Here is a 19,509-nt window from a genome sequence, read left to right on the forward strand (position 1 = left end):
TTCGCCTAACCCTTGAGAAGCTTGAAGATCTTCCATCAGAGCTCTGTCCCTCCTGCGGTGGCCCCTCCTCCCACTTCAACAGTTCCTTCCCTTCCTTGGAATAATCCTTTCAAATAGCCCCTCCTTACTATCCAAACTCGGTTTGGTTATCGCTGCTGACATCTGTAAAATTATTTACAGTAAGACATTCAGAGTAGAACTGATAAAATTTTAAAAACCGCACACAGAAAAAAGAGTCAAAAACTAAATTGATGACATTGGCACTAAGTTTTCTAAGTCCCGAGACAAAAAAGGAGTAGTTATCCTACACTTCTTATCTGATGAGAAAAGGATATAACTTCACCAGGAAGGACCTTTGTTTGGATGCAAAAACCCTAAAAATAATGTAATGGATCAAAGTGTACAAGACAACAAGTAGAATAAGATTTCAAGTAGCAATTTCAAGAAAGTTGAAACATTCTGCCCTGGCCAGGTAGCTCAGTTGGTTAGAGCATCATCCCAATACGCCAAGATTGTGGGTTCGATCCCTGGTCAGGGCACATATAAGAAGCAACCAATGAATGGATAAATAACAAGATCAACAAATCAATGTTTTTCTTTCTCTCTCCGTGTCCCCCCGGCCAGAGCAATTAATTAAAAAAAATAAAAGTTCAAATATTCAGTTTAAGGTTGCCTTACACTGAGGCAAGGGAATAAAAACAAAATGTACGTCCATGGAGAGGGTTTGCGAGAAGGCAAAATGAAACAGTGCCTTCTGACATGGAAGGCGACACCAGGAACGGAGAATCTGAAGGCATGCGGGCTAGCATGTCCTCAGAACGACTTTCTCCCATGTCGTATCTACCTGAGCTCCTGCCGGGACTTTTGGGACGGAGGGGCACCGGCCTCCGGTGTCAGTTACGTTCACCGCAGCTCAGAAAGGTCCTGCCATGGCCCGACTGGGTTCTGGGCTTCCCACACGTCTCAGGGGTCCTTTCAGCCTGGGTAAAAATGCCTTGAGGACAGCGAGGATGTTGAGTCCCACAGTGCAGGAAGAAGACCAGGCTGTGTGGGGTGAAGGTAGATGCTCTTAAGTGGATTCTGAGAGGATGCTCAGCTTCCAAGCCCCAGTGGTCCAAAGAGCCCCCCCTTTGCCCAAGTGGATACAGCGAGTGTGTACAAAAAGGGCTAGCAAGGCACTGAGGCTTGTTCTGTGCTGATCAGCGAAGAGGCCTGGGGAGAATGGACAACTTGCCTGGGACCCCCATACAGAGTTCCACCTCCAGAATCGGACCTTACGCTGTGTCTTCTGTTACTCTCAGCTATTTTTCTTTTCTCGGCAGGAATGCAGCCGTGAGCGGGATGGCTGTTTATCTCCCATAAAACACGGGAGCATTCCCCGGAGGCCCAGCAGGCAGGCCTGTGCTCAGGCCCGCCCTCCCCTGGAGGATGGTCTGGCACGGGGTGGGCCCAGGTCTTGGGAATGGCCCAGGGGCTGAACCCCCTCGCTGTGCCGGCGCAGCAGGCGGGTTAGGGGAGGCAGGTGCGGACGGAGGCCTGGGACCCAGGCATCGCTTATCAGCACCTTGTCAGTGACTTTGGGGGAGAAAGGCATTCACTCAATCTACTTGATACGTCTCACAATCTATGCATTGTGATTTGAGAGATTCCAGCATTTTCTAGGCACTGTACTGGGTGCTTTCCATACCTTCTCATTTTTCATTTTTACAGTAACCCTGAGAGGAAGACACCAGTTACAGCCTCCATTTAGCAAGGGAAGACACTGAGCCTTGGAGAGGTTAAGTAATTTGCAAAGGATGGCTCACTAGTAAATGAAAGAGTCAGGATTCAAACCCAGGACCCTGAACCCTGGAAGCTCATGCGCTTCCCACGCTTACATGAACCCCTGCCTCTAGGGCCGGTCAGGCAACGTGTGTGCGTGCCCACTCCCTAAACCAGAGCTTGGAAACCCCTCGGCTTCCAGGTGTGGATGGCAATGCTGGTCCCCAGCCAGGTCAGCTGTCCCCTCCGGCACTGGGGGCAGGGGGAGGGGCGCCGGGGGCCCGATGTCGTCTGGCAGACACCATATCCCCAGGAGTCTGCCTTCCCGAAAGGCGTGTGGAGGGAAAACAGAGCAGAGAAAGAAGCAAGCGGCTGAGCAAGTTCCTGGCGGGGAATCTGTGCTGTCTGTCACAGTAGCAGAAATGTGGAGACAGAAACCTGGCAAGCCTCACCACCCGGGGAGGTGACAGCCACTGCTAGAAACAACACTCGCTGGTGGAGGGCAGGGGGAGGGGGAGGAGGCCACGAAGGGAGCCTCAAGCTCTTTCTACGTCTTCTGGTGGCAGGTGGCATTTGGTATACGGGTGAGGCTGGGGGCAGGACCCACAGTCACTGAAAGCTCTGCTAGTGTGGCCCCTGACCAGCAGGGTCCTCCCCCCCCGCCGCCCCCCGCCCCTGGGAGCCTGCAGGAAACGCAGAATCAGGCTGGCCGTAGACCTGCTGAGTCACAGTCCGCACCTGGGAAGCTCCTGAGGGATTCATACCGCATGCAGGTGGGAGGGCCCAGGGGCAGAGTCAGAGCCACCAGTCGCCTCCCTCCCAGCTCCTTCCTGCGCCCCCGGAATCACTGAGTCAGAGTGTGATTCTTACACTCTTTGAGGGGGAGGTCCCCCATCTGCTCCAGGTAGGAGAAAACCTGCCCATCCCTCCCTGGCAGAGCTGGCCTTCCACAGCTGAGATGCATCCACCCACTTGGGCAGCAAATATGCCCGACAGCGTCTCCATGTCAAGCACAGTGCTGGGTGCGGAGGGACAGCAGTGAAAGAGGCAGGCAAAGTCCTTGACCCACAGAGTTACAGTCCAGTGCAGGGACAGACAAGACACACCCAGACAATTAAGGCTCCGTATGCTCCGAAGGAAAGGAGCAGGGTGTAGTGACAGTGACGGGGACGGGGAATGGAGGGACGCCTTGAGATGGGTGGGCGGTCAGGAAAAGGCTTCTCTGAGGAGGTGACACTTGTGTTGAAACTTGAAGGATGCGAGGGCAGATGTGCAAAGATTTGAGAGGATGATGCGGCTATGGCCGTGGAACATGGACTCACGGCTCCTGGTGCTGTTCCCAGGCGCCGGGGCTCACTGTACATCGCTCAGACACCCGCGCGGCCCACAGCATGTTCTTGGAGCCAGCGAGGACTGAGGCCTGCTGCCTCCTCCCGCTTCTGGGGACCGGTGCCAAGGAGCGGACCCTGCCCCACACAGACAAAGCCCTTCTGCCCGTAGTGATCCCGCATCTCCTTCACACCCTGTTTGCTGGCTGCTCTGCGGCTGGGGAAACTAAGGCCGGAGTGGTGGGAACCATGGACAGGAGTGGAGGGGCCAGCGTAGAACTCCCCTCTGGGGCCCCTCCTCCCAATTCGGATTTAAATTGCACTGCCCCAGAGGCCGAGACAACCAACACCAGCAAATCTAAACTGAGGGGCATTCTCTGGAGCAACGGGCTTGAATTCATAAAAAATGTCCATGTTATTAACGGTGCAAAAAAAAAATGGCTGAGACATGACAACTACACATAACATGTGACCCTTGGACTGGATCCGAGATCAAAAAGAAAAGCTCTAAAAATAATGGAAAACTTACATATGGAGTTTATATTAGATAATCTATTGAGTCAATGTTAAATTTCCCACAAACGATAACTGTGTTGTGGTCACATAGGAGGAGAGCCCCGCTCTTAAGAATGGCCAAGTATTTATTTAAGAATAAAGTGTCATGATGTTTGCAGCTAACTTTCAAATGGGCCAGCAAAAAAAAAAAAGAAAAAAAAAAGGAAAGAAAAAAAGAAAAAGAAAAAGGAAAGAAAAAATATGTATGTATAAACACACATATACACAGAGAAAGCAAATTAACAACTTGCTAACAATTGGTGAATCTAGGGTGCCAGATACATGGGTATCCACTGTACTTCTACAACTTTCCTGAAAGCCGAAATAAATAAAAAGCTGGAGGAAAAGTAAATGTGCAGGGCTTTGATAAATCAATGTGGGCTCCCCTCCTTTCTCGCACCTTCTGTGGCAGGAACCAGTGCTCTCAGTCGGGGCAGATGAGCAGCTCCTCCATCATGAGGTTCCTGTTTAGGTTCCAACACACGGAGCGCCCAGCGCTGCCAGCCCGAGTCCCTGTGGCGCTGTGCGGGGCCTCCCTCTGGGAAAGCAAAGCCGTGGCCCGCTGGGCTCTGGGGATGCTCCCTCCCCGGGGCCTGGGCGCCCAAGCGGCCAGGTTCTACAGGGACGGACACCTCCGGCCAGTGCCCCGCAGTCCCAAACCACACCGCCCAGAGGATGCTTCTGGGGCCCTGTGAGCAGGGCAGCCAGCATTCGCGGAGCTGTGCCAGACAGGGGTCACCTTCTGCGTGTAAGAGCTCCCCGACCCAGGCCTCTGCATTCCACCCTCAGGGAAACAAGGGCTGATGTGAACTGGCCAGGGCCTGGGACATCGTATGAGAGTCATTGCTTCACGGGATCACCCAGGAACTCTGAAAAATGCTGATACATGGGTCCCACCTTAGAGGCTCTGGGTTAACTGGCCTGAGGTGTAGCCTGGGCATCCAGATGCTTAAAAGCTTCTGGGTGATTCTCATGTGCAGCAGAGTCTGAGAGCTCCTGGTTTAGATGCTCGGTTTTCAACTTCGGGTGTGCGTTAGAATAACCTGGGGCATTTTTCAAAATAGAGGGATGGGCCTCTCCCCAGACTAACTAAATTAGAATCTCTGGGAGGTGGGACCTGGGCATCGGTATTTTTTAAAGCTCCCAAACGATTCCAATGTGTAGCCAGAGTTGAGAACCACCAGTTTAGACTGTGCTGTTTCTGAGAACGAGCATCTGTCCTGATGTGGGTGTGTGTGTGTGTGTGTGTGTGTGTGTGTTCTCCCAGTTACCTGTGTCACAATTTACTTAATTCATTATTGAGGGAACCAGCACGTTGGAATAGCTGCTTCAGAGGAGAAATGGAGAGATCAAAGAATGAAGAGTCAATGAAAGAAAGAATGCTGAAATAAGATTCCAAAGTTAGACACAAAGTTGGTTAACATCCTACAGGGTAATAAAAACCAAACATTTTCCCTTCTGCTTCTCTTTAAAAAGATGGGCTAGAAGTGGCCACTCTCTAAAATCTCCGAAGTTCTAACTCAGGGAGGCAAAATTCTACTGGCTCAGCCCGGCCTCCTTAGGGTAGGGATGGTTAGATGGTTAGAGACAGGAGGAGAGGGATTAAAGACACGGTCCAGGGCAGACCAGGGTTCAGGAACCAACAAAAGGAGCTAGAACACCTGTTCTGTTTCTGCTCCAGCCACCTTTACTTTAATCGGGGTTCAGTTACCCCTCAAAGAGGCACCTGGAGGATGGTTTTATTCTTACAGAAACCCCGAGGTCTGGGATAAGTAAATTGTCTTCCTTTTGCAGGAAGGTGTTGTGGAACACAGCAAAAATGCTGGGGCCACATAGAGGCAGAACGGGTCAAATAGGCCCCTCCCAGAGCTAAGAAAGCTTAGCACCCTCCCGCTCCCCTCGCCAGCCAGGCCTGCGGCCTCCGGCCTCCGCCCACAGCGCCACCAGCCACCAGCCCTGAATTAGAGCCCTGTTCGGCAGAGGAAGTATTTTTAGAATTTAAAAGTCCCGTTGTCACAAGTGGTTTTAGAAAAGATTGCTTCGGGATTCATGAAATTAAGCGGGGGTGGACTCGGAGCCCCAGGCCGTAAGCGGCCCAGGACCAGTTCTAGAGAGAAGCGCAGGGGTAGATTTTTAAAAAGTGTTCTGGCAAGACTGGGGTTTGGCAAAAGCACCTTCGGAGCAGGAGCAGAAGAGTCCGTTTGGACTCAGGCTGAAGTCCGGTCTGGCAAGCCCCATTTGTTCTGCCGCGGGCGGTGCGGGGGGAGGGGGCCGCCGCTGCCGCCCAGCCTTGCAGGGCGCTCCTGGGCCCGTGCGGGGAGGCCAGTGGGAGGGGCGCTCAGGGGGCTGATGGGAGAAAAGGAGAACTGGATCCCCGCTTCACTCTGGGCATCGGGGTTCAGTTCATGGATCAAAGCTTTAAACCTAAACACTGAATACAGAACAAAAACAAAAACCAAAACCAAGAAAATAGAACTGTTTCACGGTTTTGGATGGGAAAGCCTTTCTTAAGCATTCGACCAAAGGCTGAAGACATAACAGAAAAGACTTGTGAGTTGGCTAGAAAACGATTTTTAATTTGCTGTCATAACAAAGTTAAAAATACATGACAAGCTGAAAAAATATGTGTGATGTGTATCAAAAAGTTAATATTTCTAGTTCTTATAAATCAATGAGAATGAACACGCCCATGAAAACCAGGGTGGAGAATGTGGCCAGGCAATTCGTGAAGAAAGAACACCTAATGACCAACAAACATAATTTACGAAGTTCAGCCGTGTTAGAACTCCAAAGGGCAATTTTAATTTTGACCTCTCGAATTAGAAAGGTTTGAGAAATCAGTAACACCCAGTATCAAAACGGGAGCAGAATTCTGAAAAAATCCTGACGGGAGAGAAACTGAGAAAACTCTTCAGGGAGGAAATTTGGCAGATGTGTTAGAAAATTTTAAGATTTGCACCTTTTGGATAGAGCAGTTTCCACCTATCAGAATTTATCTCAAAAGCTGGAAGACTTTGTCTGTGAAGGGCAGATAGAAAATACTGGGTATCTTAGGTTGTGCCAGCCATTAGGCCGTGTGGCAGTCCCTCAGCTCTGCCAACTGTCCTGTGGCTGCAGCCGCGGTCAAGAGGTGAGCAAAGGTGTGTGGCTGTGTTCTAATAAAACTTTATTTACAAAAACAGGCTACTAGATTTAGCCCATGAAGCTGTAATTTGCCAACCTCTGACTTATTCTAAAGCAATGATTGCTGCTGTGGAGAATGATTTAGCTATAAGTATTACACTGTTTTGTTAATAGCCAAAAGTAGGTTAAAAAATGGATACGCCCAACAATAAGGAACTGGCAAAGAAAATTTGTCTTCATGTGATGAAATATTACATAGCCATTTAAATTTATGCAGAAAAATAATACAGCTACTTTGTTATATAGATTAAGTGAGTTGGAAAATAGTTCATGAATGAACCATTAGAACTAATAAGGGAGTTAGTAAGGTTGTCATGGCAAGATCAACACCAAAAATGAAAATTTGTCCTATACACTGAGCCATAAGCCATTAGAAAATATCACAGCAAAAAATCCCACACATAACAGCAATGGCAACTCTAAAAAATACAGTCGCCGTACGAAGAAATGTGCAGAACCTATCTGATGCCCTGGCCAGGTCCCTCAGTTGGTTAGAGCATTGCCCCACATACAAGAATCAAGTAATGAATGCATAAGGAAGCGAATGACAAATCGGTACCCCCCCAATCAATAATTAAAAAAACCACTTTGCTAAAAAAAAAAAAAAAGATATGTGTATAACCTGTTTGAGAAAATCATAAGACTTTCCTGAAGGGCATAAACGAAGGCCAGAATAAATAAAGAGATACACTGTGTTCCTTGATGAGAGTACTCAATATTTATTATAAAGAAACCAATGTCCTTCCACTGATGTACAAATTTTGAACAAAATCTCTGGCAGGATTTTTAATTGAATTTGACCAAAAAGACTATTCTGGAAGAGAAAATATGTAGGAATAACAACAAAAAAAATTAAATAAAATATGATGAAGAAGGCTTTCTCTATCAGATACCAAATTATAAAGCAAGAGTAACTGAAACCGTGGTTTGGAATTAGAAGTCGGTTGAGAAATAGATCAATATAACATACCAGAGTCCAGAAAGAGACCCATGTTTCTAAGGAGATTAGCATACGAATAAGGGGTAAAATTTCAAATGAGTGGGGAAAGAGGGACTATTCCACAGTAGGAACTTGAACAGCCGGCAACATGTGGAAAATAACAATGCCAGCAAGTATGCTCACCAAAACAAAAAGTATGCCCCAGGTGGATCAAAGAGCTCAGCATAAACACCTTTTGTCTAAAAGCACTTAAAAAAATATACATAGGAGAATAAGTGTACAGCCTTGAAGTAGAGAAGGCACAAAGTAATACATAAAATGTAAATGACAGAAAAAGATTGATAATGATTACTTCAGAATTTTAAAATTCTGTTCAATAAGACACTAAAACCAAGATTCAAATCCGAGCAAAATAAAGAAAGAATGACATAAATAGTTTCGTATAAATCATTAAGAAAAAGAGAGCCCTGGGCTGAGTGGCTCCGTTTGGTTGAAGCATTGTCCCGGACACCAGAAGGTTTCAGGTTCAATGCCCAGTTGGGGCACATACAAGAGGCAACTGATCGATATTTCTCAAGTCATTGTGTCTCTGAGCCTCTCTCTCTTCCTCTCTCTCTAAAATCAATAAAAATATCCTCAGGTGAGGATTAAAAAATAAATAAACAAACAAAAAACACCTCAGTGGAAAATGGGCAAAGACTCCAAATAGGCAAGTCACAGAAGAACTTCAAAGGGACCAGGAACATAGGAAACACCTACTTCTCTAGTAAACAGCAGCACAAATGAAAGAGAGAATGAGTTTCCCCCATGAGAATGGTGAGCAGGAGAAGGGAGAGGAGAAGGCAGGAGGGGGGACATATAGGCGGATACAGAACTTCTAGGGTTGGTGAAGGGGTGAGGAAATGAGCACTGTCATGAACTATTAGATCATATGAATTGGTTCCATCTTTTTGGAAGGAAATGTTGGCCACATTTATTAAAACAATATTTTTTAAAAAGTAAAATCTGCATACCATTTAATACAAGTCCATGTCTAAATTTCTACTCCTGAAACACTTAAGCGAAATGCTCATGGAGCATGGGTAAAGATGTTCACTACGGGCCATATGCTTGGTGTGCGGAGCCCTGCCATCATGGGGTGAAAGGGTGTCACTGCACAGGGAATGAGGAGCCATCCTGGAAGGTATGGCTAAGGCAGTGATACGGGGCACTGGGTGCCACAGAAGCTCAGCGCAGCTCCTCCTCCAGGCTGGAAGGCAGGCTGGGGCAGAGGGAACCAGGGGAGGCTTCCTGGAGGAGGAGGTGCCTATGTAAGTCTTAAATGAGCTGAAGTTAGCCCCGAAACAGTGCATAGAGGACAACCCAGGAGAAGGACAACTTGTTCAAAGTCTCCGAGGCAAGAGGGAACAAAGGCTTTTCAAAAAATGAAAAGCAGGTTGGTTGGGCATTGTTCTGTAAACCAAAAGATTGCAGGTTTGATTCCCAGTCAGGGCACATGCCTAGGTGGCGGGTTCAGTCTCAGGTCAGAGCATGTGCAAGAGGCAACCAATCAACGGTTCTCTTTCACATCGTTGTTTCTCTCCCCCTTTCTCTCCCTCCCTTCTCCTCTCTCTAAAATCCATAAGCATGTCCTCTGGTGAGGATTAAACAAAACACAGCACAACAAATCAAAACGAGAAGCAGATGGGCGCTACCAGTTCCGGGGTGTGGGATGTGCTGTGAGAAGCGGTGCCCTCTGGCTGCCTGGTCTGCAACTGTCTCCCACCAGCCAACACTAAAGCATTTCACTGTCTTACCTACGACCCTTATCCAGTGGTGAGTGACGTCAGAGATCCCCTGTCCCGCCCTGAGGGCAGGAGGGGCCGTGGGTATGCTACTGTTGTCCCATCACGTGCCATCCTTGCACAGTCCCCAAACAACTCTGCGCAGTTTTGTCCCCTAGTGGCACCTGGGAAGCCAAAGCAGTGATCTCAGCAGTCTTAAGCTGACCCCTAGGGGACAGCTGGGGGACAGCTGGGACATGGCCGGGCACAGCAGGGACTTAGGACCTGTCCCAGGCTGGCTGCCTCTGCTACCCACACCTGAATAGCTGTGGTCTCACCCCTCCTGGCCTTTAGCCAAATGGAGCCCAGAGCCAAACATTACAGGAATCTGAGGCAGGAAGGGGATCCATTCACATCCTGGGGCCTGGGGCCTCCAGGCGTTCAGGATCCATCACCACAGGCACCTGCCGGCCCAGCAGGCTGACCTTTGAACTGTGCCCCCTCATGTCCCTGCCAGCACACAGGAGCCCCATGGTGAGGAACAGAGCCCAGGCCAACCAAGCTGCCCTACCAGGCGCTCACGAACAAGGCCGCCCGCTGTGTCTGGTGAGCAATTGCCATCTTGCTGGGCTCTGGCCACCTGTAAGGGCCAGACCTACCCAGAGGGCAGGAAAGAGTCCACTCGGGATGGGCTCTTACCTAAAGAAGGGAAAAGCTATACACATGCAACGTCCTGAGAGAGAGGAAATGAGGGGAATAATGGGGTTGCTGAAATTCAACTGACATGACTTTTGCTTTTCTATAATCTCCAGATTTTGTATTCTGGAAAAACAATATTGCTTTAAAAACAGGCCAGCTGTCTTGCTGGAGACTGGGTTATAAAAACTCTTGCACAAGAAGACCCAAGATTCAGAGAGCGGTCAGGTGGGCGGGCACCCTGCTGTGCTGGGGCCGCGGCAGGAGTGCCGGCAGGAGGCCAGCCCCCCGCCCCCACACCAGCCCGCCCTGCCCTGCCCGCACCCAGCGCCATGCAAACCTGCTCCCAGGCTCTGTCCTTTATAATAAATCCGTAATGACAACGAGGAAAAGAGTGAAGAAATAAAATGGAGTCACTTTAGTCAAGTTGCTAAATTACAAAAATCAAGTGGATTGAGATACGATGAAACGATTCTATTCTTGTTTGAACTAGCCTGGGAACGTAAACTTTTGAACTTTCCAGCCCTGCTTCAATGCCTGGATATACGTCAGACCTTTCAGATAACTCTCTGATTATCCCCCGAAGGACTAAGGAAAGAATGTTCACATATCCAGAGCACCTGACATCCCTTACCTAGTCCACGTGGAGGATCGTCATCTCGGAACACGCCAGAGGCCAAGAATGCAGGACTAATTCTTCTCGAGAATGCAACTTTTACTCTAAGAACTCTCAGCATTCTGTTTTCTTCTTCAGAACACTTCTGAGTATTGCCTAGTAGTATTTCCAGTTTGCAAACCCTAGAGACCCTTGAAAAAAATCTTTATCATTTATTTCTAGCCAAAGTCTCCTGACACTTTTTGAGCTCATTTAATAGTAAACACCATATTTTCCTGAGTTCTGTGGGTTTTTCTAGTGAACTCAAGGAGGGTCGCGGGAACCCTGCATTTGCAGTCAGACAGCAGAGGTACAGGTAGCCGGGGGGCCCGTCTGTGGCTGCCCCGCGTGCGGCGGTCTCGTGGGACTGAGTTCTGGACCTAGGTCTGTACGAACTCCGGGTAGTTAGCGTCAGCATCAAATTGAATTGCTGGACACAACAGTTGTGTCAAAGAATTAACTGGTGGTTATTGTCTGGGGGGAAAAAGACAACATACAGGGACCTGTGGGCTCAGGAGGCTATGGCACAGGAGAAAAGAAAAAAATGTTGTCTTGTCCGCTGTTAACCGTGAGCTTGTCACTTCCCTCTCTGGGCTGTTCCTCCTTGGTATCACAGAGGGACAGTGGAGGTGCTCCGTGAGGACCCCCAGCCCCTGCATTCTCTGCTGTGGCTTCCCAGCGCGCTTCACTACTCTGGCTCCAAAAATTGTTTCTCGACTTTGAAGCCAAATGATCCTCAAAGGAGGCTCTGGGGCCCCCAGACACCAAAAAGGCGAAGCCAAGGCCAGAAGACCAAGAGGGGCAAGGTGGGCCGCGAGCGGTGCCGCCGCCCCTCCGCGCGAGGCGGGGCCTGGGGCCGCCGCTCCTACCTGCTCCACACAGTCTGGGATCTCCGGGGCGCAGGGCAGCGTCCCCACACTCTCCATGGACAGCACGTCCTTCAGCAGCTCCTCACACCCTGCAGACAGGCAGACAGACAGACAGACAGTGGAGGGTCAGAGCCTCAGCCCGGCTCGGCAACTTTGCTTCAGGGCTACAGGCAGGCAGACAGCCTGAGCCTCCAGGAGGCCTGGTGACCACTCCAAGATGGAGAGGGAACACCTGGGCTGTGGAGAAGACAGGCCAGGGCTCTGCGGAGGGAGCGGAGACAGGTCCTTACCCTCCGGATGTGCATCCGCTGGGACTAACCCCAACAGGAAGCACACAGAGGGGAGACTCCCAAATGCGGAGGGCAAGCTGGGAGCAATGGGAATCAAGGAGGCCTTCCCGGAGGAGGGGATGGAAGTCAATACTCCCTGCCTGGCTCGCAGGACCTCCAAACACACTCATTGCCCTGAGGCTGAGGCCCTCTGCAGCCCTGCACCCTCTAGACATCTCAGAGAGGGCCACCCTCAGCATGGCTCTCCCTCCTGCTGACTCAGCTACACAGGTGACCTTCCTCCTCAGTCCCTGAGAAAATGTCCCCAAATCCAATCACACAAAGGAGGTCAAACCGGCAAAGTGCCTAGCATGGGCACAGGACGGGTGCAGTTAGTGGGGGCCTGCTGTGCACAGCCCCCTCGATGTCTCTGCTCGCCTCCCATTGCCCCTCTCCTCTAGGGCAGGAACTCCTGCTTCCTTCCCCGCTCCCAGGACTCAGGGTCACCCACAGAGGGGGACTCATCCTGATGTGACCCACACAGACAGGGAAACGAGGCCTCCTTTGTGGGTGACAGGAAGGCCTCAGGGCTCCTACAAGTAACTGTGTTCTCTCCACAGCCAGGGGGGCGGCCTCCGCAAGTCCGCCTGCAGGCAACGTCAGCTGCTTCCTCTCGCAGTAGCACCCGTTGTGAGAGTTGTCATGTTCTGAGACCCTATTTCCAGGGTCTCTCACCACTGGCCTTTGAATTAGGGGAAAAAGAGGGGGGATTTTATGTTGTCCCATTAAAAGGGAGGGGCAGGGAAGAAAGGAAGAACTGGGGGACGGTTTAGGGAAAGAGGGGGTGTAGGGAACACATGAAGGAAGCTCAGGAGGGACGAAGGGAGATGGGATGACGGCTCCATCCAGCGTTGCCCAGAAGCCCCATGTGCTGGGAAACTCCTCAGGAGTTTGGTCACCCAGAAGGAGAAAAGAGGAAAAGGAGGGGTCCTTCCCTGACGGGGACAGACAATGGGAAGGACAGAACTACTGGCTGGCCAGTCCAGGCATGCCTGGCTCTGGGCGTGGGACTCCACAGCAGAGGGTCTGAGACACCCGCAGCCCCTCCATGGTTAGGAGCCCAAGACCCTTGGCCCTCATAGGGAGCCAGGGGAAGAACCCACTTCTGGAACCATCCTGGTCTCCTGAGGCCCCCACTGGGCGGGATCTGAGTTAAAACCAGCTGGCAGGGGCCTGGGAGCCCCTAGGACCCTCTCCCCTGGGACACGTCACCTTTCATGGCGAACACTCCCCGGCAAAAGTCCTTGAAGTTGATCCTGCCCAGGTCGTTGGGATCCAAATATTTCACAAGTTTTTCCACCTGTGGGAAGAAAGAAGTGACAGGTGTGAGGCACCCCCAGAGGCTCCCCAGAGGCTCCCCAGAGGGGCGAGGCTGGCCGGCTGGCCAGGAGGCTGGGATGCAGGGAGGGCGCCTGATGTGGGCCGAGGGGCTGCCGCGGTCCCCTCCCAGCCCTCTGTCCCCCTCCACCTGGGGTCAGCCCCGCCCCAGACGGCCATGGGGCCGCTCCAGTCTCCTGAAAGGACAGACAGCATGAGTGAGGGAAAGCGACACCAGTAGGCAGCCGCGCTCAGCTTGGGGGTTTGTCGGTTTGTTAGGGGGCGGCGGGGGCCTGTCTCCAAGGCCCTCCCACAAACACTGGCACACGGAAAGCAAATGCTCTGACTTTTCAACTTCATGGTTTCTTTCATACAAAAACAATAGAAACTCACTGCGGAAGCTCTAGAAAAGAGGGTCATTCAAAACCCAGCCATTTCCCACTTAACTGTTCAACACCTAGTTTTAACCACTTAAAAAAATGTATATTTGTAGTTCTGAGAAATCCTTGGTCAAATCCCCCTTTGTCGGCAAGCAAGAAATAATCATGTCCGGTAATTGTGTCAGCACCGCTGGGCCTGCTGCCTCACACCGCTTCCCATCATCCCACCCACACCCAGGGACTGTGCGCCACGCTGCCTCCCTTCCCACCCTGCCCCAGGACCCCTGCTGGCCCCCGCCGCCACCCTCTCCCTCCTGACCGCGCGCACCTCCCCGCCCGTCGACCCCCTTCCACTGTCAGCCCGTCCAGCTCGCTCCCCGCTCCAGCTGGCTCCCGTCATCCACTTGAAGTCTTCTAGTGACGTCCACTGCAGTTAGGGCAGATCCAGCTCTGCAACGTGGCCGCCCAGCCCTCTCTCCTCCCGCTCTTTCTGTCACTCCCTGCGTTCCAGCCACACTGGCTCTTGGTCAACGGTCAACTCCGCAAGCAAACCAAACTTTCCTCTGCCTCAAGGCCTTTGCCCGTGCTGTTCTGTGCATTTCAAAAGCTTATCCTCCCCATTGGTCATCTAGTCACCCTTCAGGTCTCCATTTGTGCCCCTATTAAATGTTTTTCCCCGAGACAAACCTTCCTGACCACTTCCACTTAATTAGGCCCATCCTGTTACGACCCCAATCATGCACCGGGTTGGCCAAAAAGTTCCTATGTTTTTTTCCATAAAATAAAAGAAACTTTTCATTTTCACCAATAACTTTATTGATTTGGTTATTTTGAATATGTTGTCTATCTCCTGCTATTGGCATCTAGTGGGTAGAGGCCAGGGGTGCTGCTAAACACCTTTCAGTGCATAAGACAGCCCCACAGCAAAGAATTATTTGGCCAAAATGTCAATAGTACCAAACTTCACAAACTGTTTTTGACATGTTTGATCAGTCACAGCACCTTCTCCATACACTGCACAAATCTTTTTCTGTGTTTCATTTGCATTTTTACCTTTCTCGAAATAATAAGGCATAATACACTGAAAATGTTGCATATCTTCTTCCATCTTCAATATTAAAATGGCTGCAAAAAACTCACCGATTTGGTAAGGTTTTTTTTTTTTTAATGCACACTGATAGGACAGCTGTCACAATACAATCTAACAAAATTGTTTCGAATGAAGTTAAAGACAACTAAGTACTACTAGACTGGCTGTTCAGAAAAAAGTAAACACGCTCTTTGGCCAACCCAACAGTACCCTACAGTTCCCTTCAAACCACTTGTTGCAATGTGTAATTATATGCTTATGTGATAATTTTATTAATTATATCTTCCCCTCTAGAAAATAAGTCCCTTGAGGGCAAGGATCACGTGTGTTTTATTTTACTTTATTTTTTAAGATTTTATTTATTCATTTTTAGAAAGAGGGGAAGGGAGAGAGAAAGAGAGGGAGAGAAACGTCAATGTGCAAGAGAGACAGTGATAGATCGCCAGTTGCCTCTCCCACACCCCCAAATGGGGACCTGGCCCACAACCCAGCCATGCGCCCTGACTCGGAACCGAACTGGCAACCTTTTGGTCTGCAGGCTGGCCCTCAATCCACTGAGCCACACCAGCCAGGGCCATGTATGTTTTAATCACCACTGTGTACCTAGTAGCTTGTACCATGACTGGCACATAGGAGAAGTTGCATAAATGTTGAATAAATGAATATAACGGAACCTCTAAAACATCTAAATTTTTAAAACTTTTGGTAGCAGTTGCAAAATTGTTCTCTGTAAAAATGTCTTATGTCTTCATTCAGAGCAACTTGCAAGCTCGGGTGTTTTTTCTTGGTTTTTGTCAGTGGTACATTTTGTCAGAACTATCTTTGTTAATCAATTGGAGCCATTTCCCCGCCTATGGTTTTCAGTGCCTGAAATTGAGCTTTGATATTTTTTCTAGAAGCCCGCTTCTAAATCAACCTGTAACTTAGTGGGAGCCTGTCCGCAGCACACACAAAAGCGTTCACTCATGCATTCATTCACCCATTCGTCCAACAAGCAACGACTGGGCTCCTCCTACATGCCGGGCACTATGCTGGGGCTGCGGGCTAACCACACACATGGTCACATGGACACACACACACTCATGCACCCACAAATACACACACACACACGTGTCAGGCACTCCCCCCTCCCCACCACCATAACTTCTGTCAGTACCTAGAGCACAGCCAGGCAGGAAGAGCTGTCTCCCAGACTCTCCTTGGGCTGGGTAGCAGGTGATAGATATAAAGGCAGTTTGGAAACTGCAGTGCACAGCATGTAGTAAAGGGATTCCTGTCACTGTTGTTCCTGTTAACGCTGTTGTGGCAGACATGCTCCGGCCTACACCCCCACTACATGCTCTGCGGGGATTCATCTATTCATAAGGACCAGGTTTCTTGCATGCACACAGGCTACTTCCTGCATAGCAGCTGCACAGCAGGTCACTGCTGGTGGCCTGGCATCATGAGGGTGTGCCCAGTGGGGGTTAGAAGATGATCGGTGAGCAGGAGAGAACTCACACACACACCTTTCCTCCCTCCCTGAGCTTGGTGGCTCAACGCTTATACCTCTGTTCCCACTGACCCTGTTTGTCCACTTGAGTGTGAGTGTGGGGGAGTCGTGACCCCCTGAACCTGGTCTCCGGCAGAGGAATTCCCTTGAAGGAGCAGGGTGGCTTTGCCCCAGCTCCTGCCCCGCCCCACTGGAGCCTCCCTAGCATTGCAGCTGCGCCCTGTCCCCCCCAACCAAGCAGACTCTCATATCACCAGGCAATGGCGTGGCTTCTGAGAAGAGCAATGGCCAGGAGCCACCTATAGGCCTTGGAGAGCCCACGCCGCACCCCAGCTATGTCCCGTCTCCTCTCCTCCTGTCCTTCCATCACCAGCATTGTGGGGAGTCTGGGAATGCAGGGATGAGCTGGGCACCTGGTGCTCATCCCTACAATCCTCTCCAAGGGCGAAGGCCATGCATGAGTTATCTCTGGTGCAAGTCAAGTCCTGAGTAGCTGAGGAGGAGCCCTGACCTCACATCCACCCGAGAGGCAGCAGGCTGTGGATTAGGGTCCGTAATCCCTGAGTGTCAGTTACTTGCTGGGGCTGGAGACACTGGGAGGGCCAGGCTGTCCATCCCCATGAGCCAGCCTGAGGGGCAGGGTGTTTGATGACAGCAGATACATGGGGTCCTGAGGGCCACTGCCAGTCCCGGGAACACCCTGAGCTGTGGCTCAAGCAACAACCTCAGGGTGCTTCACAGAGTAGTGGGTGCACACGTGCTGTGTCAACTGCTGTATGACTCCGGAAAACAGGCAGGATCACTGTAAAATTGTAACAATAAACACCAATTATATCATATCAATAAGTACCATAACTGTAATCTCGATGATTTTTTAAATAAACAGTAGTGTTGCTTATATAAGGAAGTATTAATAATCCTTGCTGGGTTTACGGAGAGCTTGCCGTGGGCCACAGTGCGGTGCTAACTCTGGCCGTAGTTAGTCTCGTCTAACCCTCACAGCAATCTTAACAGTAACAGCTACTACAAGAGTCCCCATTTTACAGGGGAGGAGACTGAGCCTCAGGAGGTTAGACATTTGGAAAGTCCCCGCAGTGGTAACTCTCCCTCGGGCCCTGCTCTCTACTGCCCTCCCGCGGAGGTAGGCTCTTACTGGGCTGTGCACCACGGTGTTGTTTCAATTCCCGTCCCCTGGGTATCGAAGGAGCTCCGCCTCTATGGTTGGAACCCCTCACCCTGATCACCCAGAGCCTCGACCTTCCTGGACACGAGATAGCCTTTTGCTGGAGCGCCCAGCCCTTCATTTTATAGACAGGGAGGCCAAGTCCCAGGGAGAGGAGGGCCTGCTCAAGGTCACACGACGGGTTCAGCAAATAACCACCTGCACGTGGGCTTTGGGTGAAGAGAAGCCACAGGTGCCCAGGGCCTACCTGGCGGCGCAGACACCGCGCATGGCTGGGCCGCTCCCTGCCCCCACCCCGACCCACGCCCTGCGGGCCAGGAGCCACGTGCGCACAGGGCCTGGCGGGAACTGCGCCGGCAGCTGCCGTCGCTGAGGCACACACAGCTGGGCCGCGCGGCAGGCTGCCAGGGAAACTGGTTGTTTCCCTGGCAGTAAAATATTGATCTTTCCTTTTTGGGCCACCTAATTACCAGGCTTCCCCTTCTAGTTCTGTTGCCCTTCTCTTCAGGCAGCTTCTTTCCTCCCTCATTCCCCCGGGTCCCATCTCTTCTAGCTCAGGCCAGACGGTGTTCCTCGCTGCATTGCTCCCGCGCTCTCTTGATCGCCAGCCGGATCCAGCCACCCACGCCTCCCTCATTTTGAGATCTGCAAGCCAGATGGACTCAAACAAGCCATTTGCCTCTCTGAGGTCTCAGCTGCCTCCTCTGGACAAGGGCGATAAGCTGGCTCTGTCAGGAGGTGAAGTGACTAATAAATGTTAGCGGTTACAATGTGATTAACCAAGCAGGTGCTTTGTGCCTCTTCCTTTGTGCCAAGCCTGTTCTAAGCACTCTGCACTTAAGAATTCATTGAATCCGCACAACCACCTCGGAAGTAGGTACTGTTTTTATTCCCACGGTGCAGGTGAGGAAACTGAGGCTCAGAAAAGCTAAGTTCTTCAGGGTTAAAGTCCCAGAGCTGGTAAGAGGCAGAGCTGGGACCTGAACACAGGCAGCCTGGCTCCAGAATTCATGCTCTTTACCAACAATTATTATTACTTCTGCTAAAATCATTCTATTCACCAGTCTGGGCTTGCTCTGACCAGAAAAACAATTCATTTGTTTCCGCTCTCTTTTCACCTAGAAAGCATAACATGGTTTTCTACAGAGAGCCTTTGTTTAATCATTTCAATACAGAAAGTCCTCGATGTCTTCGGTAGGTTTTGCAATTTTAAGAGAAATGATGTAAATGAAACTGTAGGCTGATTGATATAAACAAGAGTTAAGTTCCTATGGCATCTCATCGATGTTAAAACAAAATGACATTGAATAAAACTACATTATTCAAGCGAGGATCTGCTGTATTTGAAGGAAAAAGTATAATTTCAGATGTGTTGTTGAAGTAGAGGTCTCCCATTAGCGTCTCAAATGTGGCTTGTAGACAGCTAAACTTTTAAAATTAGACACCAAGATCAAAAACCAAGGAAGTCTTCTGGTTCAGGTTAAGGTGGAGTCAGTATTCACATGTATCTCTTCCACTAATTATAAGTAAAAACTGAACAGAATACATAGAGCAACTATATGAAGACCCTGGAAAGCAAATAGAAGAGGGAAAATGAGGAAGAAATTAAAACTTAAAGTAAATAAAAATGAAAAAACAGACCAAATAAAAAAATCTTGAAGTAAGAGGAGTATGGTGGTAGTAAGTGTTCTAATTTTTTTTTTTTTACTCACATATTTTCCATCCTAGACTCAGGTAGCCCAAATCCACAACTACGCAGCAGGAGTAAATAGAAAAAGCTCCAAAAGAAACTCTATTTTTGATGTGAGGCCAGGCAAGGGGGCCCTTTCGGGACAGAGAAGATCGGAAGAAACGCAGTTTTGTTTTGTTTTCATCGGTCTCCCGGCCCTGCCCCAAGGTGAGCCCCAGTCCCCAAACTGGGTGGTGGCAGCTGTGACAGCAGCCAGGCAGGCACCTGAAGTTCTGAGA

At 50.2% G+C, this 19,509-nt stretch overlaps 1 protein-coding gene across 2 annotated transcripts in view; it reads right to left on the reverse strand.

Moving 5' to 3' along the window:
• Positions 1–19,509, reverse strand: part of RAB11FIP4 (RAB11 family interacting protein 4) — a 102,774-nt gene that overhangs the window by 57,864 nt on the left and 25,401 nt on the right. The window contains exons 2-3 of one of the 2 annotated variants that reach the window (XM_054573160.1): positions 13,292–13,379; positions 11,751–11,839 (exon numbers count right to left, since the gene is read on the reverse strand). In XM_054573160.1, coding sequence (XP_054429135.1) covers positions 11,751–11,839; positions 13,292–13,379 — 177 coding nt within the window. Of the gene's footprint in view, positions 1–11,750; positions 11,840–13,291; positions 13,380–19,509 lie in introns of those variants that run through there. The other variant, XM_054573162.1, reaches the window with a different exon arrangement.

This window comes from Pteronotus mesoamericanus, unplaced genomic scaffold (genome assembly GCF_021234165.1).
Source record: "Pteronotus mesoamericanus isolate MK-2021 breed Mesoamerican mustached bat unplaced genomic scaffold, CSHL_Meso_final contig_246, whole genome shotgun sequence".
NCBI lineage: Eukaryota > Metazoa > Chordata > Mammalia > Chiroptera > Mormoopidae > Pteronotus > Pteronotus mesoamericanus.